At 39.7% G+C, this 14,657-nt stretch overlaps 1 protein-coding gene across 6 annotated transcripts in view; it reads right to left on the minus strand.

Annotated features, from left to right (window-relative positions):
- PHACTR3 (phosphatase and actin regulator 3) overlaps nucleotides 1-14,657 on the minus strand; it is a 205,286-nt gene that overhangs the window by 82,695 nt on the left and 107,934 nt on the right. For 3 of the 6 annotated variants that reach the window (XM_036752699.1, XM_036752698.1, XM_036752697.1), the window contains exons 5-7: nucleotides 13,154-13,360; nucleotides 8,204-8,471; nucleotides 6,300-6,547 (exon numbers count right to left, since the gene is read on the minus strand). In XM_036752699.1, coding sequence (XP_036608594.1) covers nucleotides 6,300-6,547; nucleotides 8,204-8,471; nucleotides 13,154-13,360 — 723 coding nt within the window. The remainder of the gene's footprint in view (nucleotides 1-6,299; nucleotides 6,548-8,203; nucleotides 8,472-13,153; nucleotides 13,361-14,657) is intronic. The other 3 variants (XM_036752700.1, XM_036752702.1, XM_036752701.1) reach the window with 3 other exon arrangements.

The raw sequence follows: 14,657 nt of genomic DNA on the forward strand, positions 1-14,657 counted from the left end.
TATTTTATTTCATCAATGTAGGTGTGCCCTACAAACAGACATCAATGCCGCCCGCCCCTACCCGCCCCGCGCCCCCCCCCCCCCCCCCCGCTCCTGCCTTAGTAGATGGTTTGGTTTCATGAATTGGAATGACCTGAAATGACTTTTCACCTGGTGACTGAACTACCTTTGTTGAACCTTTGAACTTAATTGGGCTGATCCTTGGACAACAGATACATATGTCTTGGTAAGACCTGCCAGGACTTATGTTCCACTGGCATATGTTTTGAGAACTGAAGATTTCCCCCTTGTAAAGTCCCCAGAGTAGGATTCCAAAGGAGTAATTCGTTTATATGTTATGCATCATTGTGTGCTGATACATATTGCATGTTGCATGCTCCATAGCATATGTTCTATGCCAGGGCTGTCTAACCTTAGATTTTTATTGAAACAATAGACGATATATTTTGATTTGCCATTTTAGTGAGAGCTCTGCAGTAGCTCAGCTTCTTTTACTAAAGCATTTATGTAAATTTCTACACTTGCAGGTATGCTGCATAAATCGCACTGCAGGCTGCATGCCGCCCGTACCTTCTTCTATGCTATAGGCTGTTATATGTTTCACATCTCATTATATGTTATACATGTTATTTTTGTTATGTATTGTGGTGTGATAAAAGGATGCACCATATCTTTGCATTCATGAAGACCTGGGTGCAAGTCTGGCTTTGTCACTTTGGGCAAGGCTCAGTGCTCTCAGACCATCTTCTAAGGCTGCAAGTCAGAAAGGAGTTGCCAATCTCCATCACTGGGGAGAGTTTCTAGCTTAGGGAGCTCCCTACACAGATAAAAATCACTTGTTAGGACAAATGAAAACCACATCACAATTATATTACCATCATCTTTCTTCTGTCTTATTCTGTCATGAACTGAGGACAGAAAATAAGTCACATTTCCTAAAGCGAAAAGCAGACATGTTAAGGTCTTAAGGGCTGCCTGACAAGCAACCGAATTGCCTGATGACATGAAATTTACCCTTGATTTTATCTACACTCCTGGAACCTAGCAGCAGGTGTCAAGAGCTCAGGAGGAGCAATTGCTAGACATTCTCATCTTAGTATTTTTCTTCCAATACAAAGGCCTCCTTCAGTGTGTCTCGTTGAACACTGCCCTGCACAATTGTTTAACCAGCCTTGTTCTTGTTCTCTACTGAATGTGAAAGGAAAACCACATCTAATTATGTAAACATATTGATTTCTCTTTCATGAACAGAACAATCCCCCTTTTGTTTAGGCTGTAGGGACACTGCAGCTCCTGTTCTATTAATTACTCAGGTTATGAGAATTCACGTCCTTCTCATTTAGCTGGAATGGTACAGATCAGCAAAAAAGATTGGACAAAATCGAATGACAGAACCCTTTAAAAGCTTGCAGTGTTGGACTCTGATCATAAGCAAAAACCTGTCTGCTCTGCTAGCCATCTGAATGTGTTTTACTGTAAGTTGCTTCATGACAGTCGCTGAACTCAATCATCTTACTGTCATGTCCACCCACTGCTCTATTACTTAACAACAGAACTTCACTGATATGGAATAATTGGTGAGGCTGGTCCTTGAGAAGGAGTGACAGCTTAAATGAGTAAAATGTATCAATTATAGTACTATACACACACAATGTGTATATAACTTAATGTGTATATAACATTGTGTATTGCATATGGAGCAGCTAGGTAGTGTGATGGATAGAGTTCTGGACCAGGAGGCAGGAAGATTCATCTCCCTGGGCTCAAATCTGACCTCAGACACTAGCTGGGTGCCCCTGGGCAAGACTCTTAACCCTGTTTGCCTTAGCTCCTCATCTGCAAAATGAGCTGGAGAAGGAAATGGCAAACCACTCCATTCATTATCTTTGCTAAGAAAACTCCATGAAGAGTTGGACACAACTGAAATGACTGGACAACAACAAAACGTTGCATACAACATATGTAACATTATTGCTCCCGTGTACTAACATGAATTGATGGCTAACACAATGCTGGTATACTAGAAGCCCGTTTGGCCTACTTTCATGACTACGTATCTCACATTATTATTGCATAAGTATTTATGTATATATATATATATATATATATATATATATATATATATACACACACAAATATATGTGTCGAGTTTGATAAAGCAGCTTTAAAACTTGCGAAAATGCATTTTTGCTTAATAAGTTAAGTATTCCTCTTGAAGTTCTGTAGGCAATAGACTTTAGTTTAGGCTAAGATGAATGACTGAGCTCAGTAATTCATCATTTATTAAGGATTTACTATGTGGATTTATTATGTGCAAGGCAACCTGCCAGGCACCATGAACAAAAAGATTTAAAAAACATAGTCTTGCCCTCAAAGAGCTTGTGATCTAATAGAACTTGTTCACAAATAGATATTAAAAAATGAGTAAGTACTCTGGAGAGGTCCAAGTGGTGTGATCAGCAGATTTAGAGCTAGAAGGAATTTTACAAACCATCTTACCCAATCTTTGTTTTGCAGATGAGAAACTGAGGCCCAAAAATGTTGAGTGACTTATCCAAGGTCACATAATAAATGGCAGATCTAAGATTTGAACTCAAATTTTCTGACTGCAAATCTTGTGCTCTTTCTATCACAACAGGTGGCCTCCCTAAAAGGGAAGAATCACTTTCCACTAGGGAGATCAGGGAAAGCTTCATGAAGGAGATAGACCCTGTGAAGGAAAAACAGGTCAACAAGTGGAGTTTGCAGTTGTGTGCATGTGTGGTAGAGGAGTAGAGAGGATGTTCCAAGCATAGAAGATGGTATGGATAAAGGCAAAAAGTGACAGAATAAGATCAGTGGCTTTTTTTGAGCCAAGAATAAGAATGCAAGGGAAAATATGAAGGAACACTTCTAGAATATTTTTGTTTTTTGTACTGACAAAATATTTTAGTTTAAATATTAAAACAAAAAATGAGACTATCTGGCCTGTGATGAAATTTCAAATCTTCCTAATGTCTTACTTTGTAAGGTTCACACAGTATCTGAAAGTGAATACATGTTTAGAGAATAATTTCTGCTAATCAGAAGATCGATGGAATCTCCATTTTTAGGAAATACCCATGCTAGCCATGCTCAGCTCAGACCGTGACTCCTTGAACTACTTTTCAACTACTACCTCAGCATCTTTCTTATGCTGGCAATACGTCCACCTCCAGGGGCTCTTTCAGTTGATGAGCTTGTCCTAAAGAACCTCCATTTGAGGAAGTACCCATAGCAGCTACCATGTTCACTTCAAACCTACCTCAAACCATGACACTCTGAAATAGCTCTCCATCTTGCCCTAGGCTCCTCCAACCAACACTTTTCAACTCCCCTTTGTTCCTTGACTTTTCCTATTAGAATGTAAGCTCCTTGAGGATAGGAACTGTCTTTTTGTTGTATTTGTATCCCTAGGGCTAAGAACAGTTCCTAGCACCACGTTGTTGTTTAGCTGTTCAGTTGTATCCAACTCTTTGTGACCCTGTGAACCATATCACACCAATACTGTCTAAGTTTTCTTGGCAAAGATACTAGAATGGTTTGTCATTTCCTTCTCTAGTGGATTAAGGCATACAGAGGTCAAATGACTTGCCCAGAGTCATGCAACTAGTAAGTGTCTAAGGCTGGATTTGAATTCAGGTCTTCTTGACTCCACGTCCAGTGCTTTATCCACTGACCAATCTAGCAGCCTCTCCTGGCACCGTAATACATGCTTGATAAATGCTCATTCTAATGATCTATCTCTCTACCTACCTATCTAACCACTTAACCCTTCTACCTGTTTGATAATTAACGTGTGTATATGGATAATCCATTTTCAAATAATTTAAATAAAATAAGAAACACTTAACCCTGAAATGCCATTGAATATAATTTGATCTTTCTTTAAAGATTCCGAAGCCACTTCAGAACCATGCAATGCCTCAAGGTCATCATCATAGATTTAGATAACAACAGTGTAGAAAAATAGTGGTTACTGGAGAATTCTGATTGACAGCATGTGAAACAACCAGGAGCTTCTTGTAGGTGTGTGCATGTGCACATGAAAGTAAAATGTTCCTGGATAATGTACCAATCCACTGATTTAGTCTATAAGTATTTTTGCACCTCAAAATCATAGAGACTGTGTAAATTAACCAAGTAAGAACTATACTCTCCCTCCAATACTCAGTAGGAAGTAGTCAATTATCTTAATCAACTCACCTCAAACACACGTGAGATGGTATTTGCTACTGTCTGTCAGCCCAATGTCACTAAAAATACAAGTTTGCCCCAGCCCTAAGGCGATGCTTTCAAAACAAGATGTCTCATTCTTAGAAATCACCATTAGCTGATATTTATCCACTGTTTATGCTGGCATATGCCCTAATTAAAGCATCATGATAGCTGAGCAAAGTAACATATCACTGGATTTCAACGTGGAGTGTACAGGGGAATGCATGTTTATAATATATGAAGCTCCTAAAAAACATCGGAGCACCTTGATTCCTTTTTTTAATGTAGTAAGTATTATTGGGTCTTGAATTATTTTGCTCATAACATTTTAATATTGCACTTACATAATGCTTCCAGGTATCACATATGTTGATTCACTTGATCCTTACAACAACCCTGTGCTGTTACCACTTTCATTTTACTGATGAGGAAACTGAGGCTGAGAGAAGTTAAGTGACTAGTCACACATAGAGTAAGTGTCTGAGGCTGGATGTAAACTCAAGTCTTCTTAACTCTAAGTCTAGTGCTTTATCCACTATGCTACCTACCTGGCTACTACAAAACCTAGATGCGTATAAAATGTAATAATGATGGTTTGAGTTTATTAACTTCTGAAGCCTTTATACATTTATTATTAATTTCTTTTCTCTAGTGAAAGTTAGCAAGTCAGCAAGTAGAATGATTGACGTTAGCAGGAAAATGACTCCCATTATACAGCTGGAGAAACTGAGGCCCAGAGAAAGTAGATTAATTGCACGGTATCATATAGCAGTCCTGCTAAATCCAGGACAAAAACACTTTCTCTTACTCAGCGCCATTTCTATTAGACTATGAGTACAAATGGGCCAAAATCTTGTTACAAAGTCAAGTTACTATTAACAGTCTATTTCTCTGAATAGCAGCTTTCCCAGCAGCCTTCCATCACACGTGGACAGACATGGACAGGGTCAATGATATCCAGGAACAACTTTATACTCTCCCTCTCCTCTAAATGTACCAACCACCCAACACATAATATAAGAAATATTCTCCCCTGCCCCAGGTCAGACTCATGGTGTAACCAGAGGAATATCTTTTTTATTTTTATTTTTTAATGACAGAGGTACCAAGAAATGTATTCTCAGAGAGCAAGGTCATTGTTAACCTTCAAATGGTTAGGGATATGCTTATCCCCCAACCATAGCTTTTTCAATTACCAGTTATGAACCCATCATCCATGAATTTATCTAAATCCTTTTCTTTTTGTGTCAGCTTGAATAGTGACTTACATGAAACAGCAATAGTCTGGGGATCTGACCTCAAGTTCAATATGAGCTAAGAATATGACTTCTTTTTCCCACAAAAGTGAATTTTGATCTTAGGCTGCATAAATGGAAATGTAGTATCTAGATGAAGGAACACACCAACCTATCTATATTCCATTGGTCAAAATATATTTGAGGTAGTAGAAAAAAATTGTGAGTATCACATTTTAAGAGAGTCTGTGACAAATTCCTCCTCAGCTCACAATTTCCTCATTTCGTAATGATAAAATGGAGTTGGAGACCAGAAAGATTCAGTGCCTAGCCCAAGGTGGTACCCATAGTACAAAGAAGAGCTGGATCCCCCTGGATTCTAGTGCCAGTTTCCTTCTACCCAGTATACTACACTGCTCTTCCTCTCTTCTAGAAGGGGTTGTCAGGCATGTTATAGAGGGGATTCCTGATTTCATCTAAATCTTTTTCCAGACAGTCTATACTACCTCATAATAATGAGCTCTGTAAGCTTTATGATCTGCTTTTATTTTTTATACTAAAAGTACCTTCATTCCTCCTAAAACCATTTTTAAAGTTCCACTTCTCTGCCCTAGTTCCTTCCTATACTTGGTGAATGAGTACCTCTTATCCTCAACCTCCATGACTCCATAATTTTTAAATATAACTTCCTCAGCTTTCATAGAAAGTAGTTCTAATTTTGGCCTTGCCTTCTCTTTATCTCCTAACCTTCCCCTCTCTATCCTCCCGCATAAAACATAAGATATCCTTTGACAGACATACCAGTACAAATATGCACTGTTTTCTTACCAGAGATAATGGAATCGTTCAAAGCTTCTTCATCCTGATATAAAAGTGTATCATCCTTGAGTTCTGAATTCATGATCATGTTTTCTTTGTTTTCATCAGACTCTTTTACTGAGTTCCGTTTGTTCTCTGAACCCCCATCACAGCTCAGTACGTTCTCTTTCTCTTTGCTTCGTTCAATGCTGGAGGTCCTGGATGGACGCACATCCACTCGCTTCTTTGGCGACCCTTTACTCTCTCTTCCTTGAAAGCTAAGGTTGGAAGATAGCTCAAGTTATATCCTAACCCAAAGCTTTTAATTCACAATAGAAACCAAACTATGGAGTAGCAGTATCCGAACTAAATATTGGCCACAAATGTGGGAAAGGAAGTAGAGAAAGGAGCCCATTGCATTTGTATTCTTGTCTTTTGATGGAATTGGATCACATCTCAATTTTGGCCATGAGAATGCAGGGTTGGAGTTCAATGATAAATGCATCTTTTGCCAAACAGCAAACAGATATCTTATATCCATATGTATTTGAAATGTATCTATTTAAGGCTCTTGTATTGACCATAAACAGTTCAGCACAGGTTTGCATTTTTTTAAAGCCTAGCATATAAAACTATAATCCTAATAAATCTAGGCACAGAAAAAGTTCAATGAGCACCAAGAAGGGCACTTTATTGGGTTTCTTCAAATGACAAAATTTCCTTAGAATACCAAGAAGTAAGATCTGTTTTGTTAGCCCTGATGATCTCCCCTCCCTGAAGAGGCCAGGTAACATAGGATACTTTCTAACGTAAATACCTGGCATTTTGCCATAGTGGATTGAGAGCCTGCCTCAAAGACTGGAAGACCTGGGCCCAAGTCCTGCCTCCAGTCCATACTGGCCACACTCTGGCAAATCACTTATTCTTCTAGGAGTCTGGGCAACTCTCTCACGTTCTACATTGGGTAGAAGATTGGTAAAAGGATTTTACTCACTTTGGAGTTCTCTTCACTATTGACATCTCAGCTCAAGTCACCATTCCTATCCCTATCTGTACAATTGACTCCACAGCAGTGGGTCAGGGATTCCCAAGCTTATTTCAGTTTTGTTGCTCCCATTGGAGTGTTACATACTATTTGATACATTCCCAAAACACACCAGGTGCTTCTTGACCCTGATTCTCCAGTCTATGTCCCACTTGCCCACCTATGTTATTTAACTTCTACGTTCTCTAGACATTAGCGTACATGGTCCTTGGTTTTCTCTTCCTTACCCAGCCTCTGCTCTCAGCTCTTGATGATATTTGTAGTCATCTTCCCTCTCTCTGACATCCTCTTTTTCTTAGCTAGTGGAAGGCCAGATTGAATCCTTAAAGTGGTCTGAGAGCCAAATTGCCTAGGAAACACTCGCTCTTTACCCAATCCAAGTAAACTACATCCTTTGATATACTTCAAGTCTTCCTCAGATGACTTTTGAATTAAGCTTCCTTATAAGTGTGTAGCTCTCAGCCAACTGTTTGACACAAGTTTTGTTATTTTTATATAGTTTGCTGTGAAAATCGCCTATCCATCAGCAGAGCTTTGTAATCCCTATTCTAGTCCAACAATCTTTACTCCATAATACATATTTACCATCATATGTGTTTCCTTTATCATTTCTCTATTATGAATAATGAACCACATTAGAAAAACCAGTTTTATCTATAATTTTTTTCTAGGGCAGGCCTTTATTTTTTCAAAGACATAGGCTAATGTGCATATGAATTATTTTTAATACTTTTCCCCCTTAGTACTCAGGAAAAATTCATAAGGGACATTGGTCCACTACCAAACATATTAAGGAAACTCCCTGACTACTCTACTCTCTTTGCAAGGGACTTTTTGGAAGTAATCCCCCCCCCAAAAAAAAACTCTTGGTGAATTGAAACCTCATTACCTATCCTGACGGTGTTTAGTCGCAAGAGCTCGATGGAGTTCCTCGATGACTCTGCTAGGAGGCAGGGGCCTATGGACAGCAGCAAGATGAGGGGACCCTGTGGGTGTGGAATGCTGTCCTCTAAGGTGGGGTTCAGAAACTTTCTGGCCAGAGGCTTGGAAGAGAGTGGCTTGTCCTGAGATTTGGGAGGAACCAACAACAACATAATTCTTCAGGATTGTGGAAGGAGGGGATTTCACTGGGACATCATCCGGGTCAAAAGAGGCTGCTGCAAAAGAGGCAAACAAACAGAAACACATACCCAGCATGCAAGGCCTGTTCTTTTGGGAGTGTGGGGTAGGTGACATTCAAACTCAGGAGTGAAGTGTAAGCTGTCACCCCTGCCTGCTTTACAGTCCCAAAGCGTGGAGTAGCAAATTCATAGTCTGTCCAACCAAGGCAATCAGAAGAGGAAGCATGGCATATTGCATATGGAGTTGGACATAGGGTCAAGAAGATATGGGTTCGTGTTTCATATCTGATAGATGCTTCCTGTGATCCTGAGCAAGTTACATAACCTCTCACAGCCCCTAGGAAGTTGTCTAGGACATGAAATGCAGAACAGGTGCTAATCTGTATTGATAGAGGGATTTTCCTCACCTGGAGTTCCTATAACAATATCACCAAGTTAGGTCAAATAAAAATCGTAATCAGAAAAAAAGAGAGAAAGAAATATTTTCCCTGTCCTATTTCCTTGCCATCATTCTCCATCTTGGGGTTTATTCTATTTCCCTAAGGCCATGCTTTATTTATTCATCTCTTTTCCCCTGTCTATTCATTCTTAAAACAGTCTTCTAAGCTTAGAAGTGCTCCTTCCAGGAGTGTTTATTCTAGAGAGTAACTTCCCCAGCCAAGATATCTGCCAAGGCCCAGAGCAAAGACTTTTGTTAAAATTCCTCAATGAATCTCCCCAGAGGCTGAAAGAGGGAAGGTAGAATAGGAAAAATCTGTCACCTTGCACTGACTAAAAAGGGGGTGGGGGAAACCAACTTCTTGAAGAGATCTCATATTTCAATAAAAAGAAAAAGAAAAATCAAACCAAACCACAAACCTAAAATAAAAAAGCAGCCTGCCTTCAAGGATCCCAAGGAGGGGGAAAAAACCACAGATGGTTTGGTCCAAATGGGCTGAGCAATTGGCAACTTCACAGTCCTTAGCTGGTCACTCTCTGCTAGGAAACCTGATACTGTGGCCAACCTAGGATCCAACAGACGGGGACACCTAGACCTGACCACAAACTAAATGAAGCAATTGTAATGCAGTCCTCACCATGGATATTGATGTATTTTTGACTTTAGAAAAAATGCCTTTATATGTAAATAGTGAAAATTTTGCATAAAACAATGAACTTGTCCACATAAGAACTTGTCAATCTAGTGGAGAGAGTGTTGGATCAGAAATCAAAACGCCTGGTCTGAATCTACTCACTAGCTGAATGACCTTGGGATAATCATTTGACCACTCTGGGTTTCAATTTCTTCATTTGTAAGATGAAGGGGCTGGACTAGCTAAGTGAACCCTGAGTTCCCTTGTAGTTCTAAATATATAATCCTACTTTGCATTCCTTACATGCTCTTTCTCTTTTCCTCTTTCTCCCATTCCCAGATACAACAGAAAAGAGTAGTTCTAAATCTATTGAACATATATTAGAAGCTCAGTGTGTCCACTGTGTGGTGATCAGGAGCATTCTCTGTATTAGGAGTTTAAAGACCTCATTCAAAACCTGGCTTGAACATTCCCCAATTAATAAATAGTCAAAGGATATGAACATACAGTTTTCAGAAGAAAAAAAAATCAAAGCTATTAACAGTCACATAAAAAAGTTCTAAATCACTGCTGATTAGAGAAGTGTAAATTAAAACAATTTCACACCTAGCAGATCAGTTAACATGACAGAAGGGAAGCTAGGTGGTACAATGGATGGAGTGCTATAAAATGAACTGGAAAAGGAAATGGCAAACACTCCAGTATCTTTGCCAAGAAAACTCCATATGGGGTCATGAAGAGACAGACACGACTGAAAATGAGTGAACAACAACAAAGTCTTAACCTGCAATCCCATGATCAGCTCTCAGTCCCATGATCCTATGAAGCACCCCTTAGTCAGTGTACGATGTAGGAATATAGCCTATCTCCATAACTCTCCTATTGAAAGGTTACAAAAGACACAGATGGCATAGATGTCTTTGGTTGATGTTGCTGTGTATGACTGCCATTGTCTGGCACCATGCACAGCTTCGTGACCAATTAAGGCTTTCATAAATAAAGCTTTTTGTTGACAATATCAATGATGGTTAGTGATGAAAATCTGTTAGAGGTGATTTTTCCCCCATTGGTGCCATCTAGTGTTGAGATACTGAAGCAAACACACCTTCTCTTTGTTTTTCAAGAACTGTGAAAAGGATGAATTTCTAAGGTGGGTACTGACTGAGAGGTTTTTAAGATAAGAATGGTGTTCTGTCCACCAGAAGTGTGCTTTGTATCTTTCACATTTGATTCACTTGATTTTCTTTTATTGAGGAAAGAAAAGTGTTTGATAATGAAACCTCATTTTTCTAAGTCTATGCAAGGGTAAAAAATTTGTTACTAAGCCAAAAATTGAGATGCTTCAGTAAGATAACTAACTATACTTCCCAAGTGTGTGTGTCTGTGTGTGTGTGTGTGTGTGTGTGTGTGTGTGTGTGTGTGTGTGTGTACACCTTCCCCCTCTCTCCCTACACCAAAATCCTACTCTGTTATCTTATTGTGGCATAAGAGGAGGAGATGGAGCTGATCCCAGCTTTTCAAAAGCTGTAACAGTTAAATACAAGTTCTAAAAGATCCTAATGAACTAAAAAGATTTTGAATTTGAGCCCCAGGGGCCACTGTAAATCTACTGGCTGATGGTCATTTTCATTGGAGATGCTCATTACCAGAAGGTAAATAATTGTTTTTCAGCCATAGAAACTTATCACAGAATCTACTGAGGATTTACATCAGTGAAAGGAGCATGCACAACATGCTGGTGAAATTGCAGATCTGAATACTACTATCCCTGTCCAAAAAGAGGTGACATTAAGATGAATATTTTATATCAATAATGAACAGATTTTTTGCTCCCAGAGACTCAGAAGGGAAAAAAAATAAAGTTTTAGCAATCTACCTTCTGATCTGCTTGTGTTCTTCTCTATCAGTCTAATAATTCATGAAAAAGCCAGAGAGGTAGAAAGAGGTTACATAAAAATATTTTTATTACGGCAGCCTTCTTTCTTTAACTGATGACCCAGTTTTCATTGAGTTTATAGAGGCAGATGATTTTGATCAGGCATATCTTAATTTGACCTAAAGAGATAATCTTTTAGTTTTAACAAAGGAAAGGCCTCTGACACTCCGACATAGCCTCCACAGCTCCTCAAATTATCGTATGTTTACTAGAACTGTAACTAAGGATTCTAGGACCTGGAACAATTTCAGTTGAGTAATGGCAGGGTAGGGATATAGGGAATTGGAGTGGCCTAAGACAGGTGAAGTGTCATGTACAAGGTGTCAAACATCCTGGCCAGCCTGGGAAATATTCAACAAAATAAATAAAAATAGATGACATATTTAAAAACTAAATCAATCTGCAGCCTGTAGGTGCCCATTTCTATTTGAGTTTGACACCACTGGTTTAAGATATATATGAAAGAAGAAGACTAGAGAACAGCAAGGAAAAGAGTTGAAGTGTAGGAGAAATTGGAAAGGCAGATTCTTCAAAGGGGAAAGAAAGGGTTTGGGAGAGAGAAAGAGATGATAAGACAGACCCTGAGCTTAGTGGAGAGAGAGAGAGAGAGAGAGAGAGAGAGAGAGAGAGAGAGAGAGAGAGAATGAGAATGAGAATGACCTGGAGATCTATGGAAGACAGCATTGAGAATCTGGATAGGATGGGGTGAATTTTAAAAGACTGAGGAGATGTTTGGTGGCAGAGGGAGGGTGTGAAAGTAGCAGCGGGAAGCAAGTGCTATGCCAAGTTCTCCTTCTAGCCTTGTGTGTCAACAATGAGAGAGGAACATCCAGTCTTGGAAGGGATGCCAAGAGACATGATGTCTCCAGGAGAAAACTAGATTTCAGAAAGCACCAGAAAATGAAAAGGATGTGAGAGATATAGGATGCTAGACATTGTAACAATAGAGGAAGGTTTTAAAGGACACCATGGAAAAGGAAAGCAAAGAAAGCTAGGGATTGGGTGGGGAGAGGGTATGGTAGCTGTTGTGTGCACCTTTGTCCATGATTCTTAATGCCACGTATGACACATCCTCAGGTCAGGCAATGTTTCAAGGCCAGTCCCTGATGCCCCACCCCCAGCCCTAAACCCTGAGAGTGGAACTTGACACCCATAGGTGTGGGGAGGGGAGAGAGGAAGCAGGTAACCGGAATCCTTGGGGTGGGTGGGAAGGAAATGGACTTTGCTTTAGTTCCCCTAGGTGGCACTTGGGCAAATCTCTGGCTACTTTATACTGCATCTGGCTTTAGCATTTTATCAATCTGTGTGTATGTTGAATTCCCCACCAATACAATGTAAGATCTTTGAAGGCAGGTTCTGTTTCATTTCTGTCTTTATATTGCCAAGGTATAGCCGCTTAATATTTGTTGCTTTGAATTGAATCAAAGTAATTATACTCAATTCAATTCAAAAACATGTAAGGGTGTACTAAGTGCAAGGTTCTATTTTTTTATAGTAAGAACCCCCTCCCACTCCCTCAACTTCTTTCTGGCCTTTCGACTAAAAACAAACAGCCTTACACAAAAATGGGAAATTATGGAAAGGATTCCTTTGGTTAGCATCAGCATATACATGCTGTAAGAGCTCACCATCTCTTTTCTTTTCCCTCTCGTTCCCTTCCCCACTCAGGAAGATGAATAAAGGATGAAAATAGAGAACAGAAAACTAACCTGTTACAGTTTTATTGGTTTTATTGGAGACTGACTTCGGTGGTGGGACTGGAAGCCGTGGGGGGCTGGGGAGCTGGGCTGGGTTTCTCTCCATGTGTTTATGGGGGGAGTCTGTGGATTCAGAAATAGGTAAGGCTTGGGCAGACTCTTCCACAGAGGACAGGCTGACATCCTCTAATTCTTCACTAGATGGTGAAGGCAGCTTGGCTAGTCAAGGGAAGAAAAGATAGGATTCATGAAAGCATCCAGTTTATTATTACAAAACCAAGCATGACTAGAAAAATAAAATGAGAGAAGTTTACGGCAGAGACAAGACCGCAACCTTTAAATAGGCAGAAGGGCGAACTAGTCACCATTTTATTTTTGCAAACAAATGAAAAATAAACTATACCAAAGAACAATCTCATACTGACTGATCAACCCCTCCACCCCAACTTTATCTACATTGTTTTCTGTGAACTGAAGAAAGAGTAGGGGGATGAGAATCCTTGCCTATTGTGACCCATTTCAGTCTAAGAGTAAAATAAAAAATTAGCCACCTTAGAAACTCTCCTACACACAGAAATTAACTTTCTACTCTTACTCAGCTAGTAGAGAGCCTGCTAGATCTGGAGTGAAAAAACAAAACAGAACAGAAGACCTGAGTTCAAATCCAGCCTCGTACACTTACCAGTTAAGTGAACTGGACAAGTCACTTAACCTTTGTCTCCCTTGGCTTCCTCACCTGTAAAATGAGAATATCAACGGCACCTTCCTCCCAGGGTTGTTGTAAGGATTAAATGAGATATTTGTAAAGCACTTTGTAAACCTCAAAGTGCTAAATAAATGCTGTTTGTTGTTGTCACTATTACTATAACATGCATCTTTTCAAAAGCCATTTTCCCCTCTGGACAAGCCAAAACAAAATGTGGCTCGTGTCCAACATTTGCATCTTAATCACTTTTTCCAGATATTTCCTGAGAAGTCTCCCCAGCTTCTCTGCCAATGCTGAACTCTTGGGAGATAGCAGGACAGGTAACTGATGGCAGAGATGAGAGAGAGGAAGACATTGAAGCCTTTCTTTAGCTGATGTTTGTTTTCCAGAAGGGGATGATATGATGAGATTTTCATCTGAATCGAACTGGTCCTTGGGCTCCTGTTTAGAAATAACTAATTTCCTAAAAACATAATCATACCGAGTTACTTTATATAATAACTCATCTGAGGCCAGTTTTTCTACCTGGCACTTGGCAGAGCTTGGGGACTTTATTGCTCAGGATACTGACTTCTCATCTCTTCAACCAACTGTCTCCACTGATAGGGTGTCTTATAAAAGTGGTTTCATTATGGATGAAGCTAATGCATACTGTTTATCTTGAGATGATAGCTATCAATAGCTAAGCTAATAGGATGCACAGGCTCTTGGTTGAATATCTGGTGTCAGAGGAGTGACAGGTGAATTACCTCGACTAAACGAAAACCAGAGGACTCGATTAGGGCAGACCCCAACCACAAGCCACCAAAT

The sequence above is a fragment of the Trichosurus vulpecula genome, chromosome 3 (genome assembly GCF_011100635.1).
Source record: "Trichosurus vulpecula isolate mTriVul1 chromosome 3, mTriVul1.pri, whole genome shotgun sequence".
In the NCBI taxonomy this organism is placed as follows: Eukaryota; Metazoa; Chordata; class Mammalia; order Diprotodontia; family Phalangeridae; genus Trichosurus; species Trichosurus vulpecula.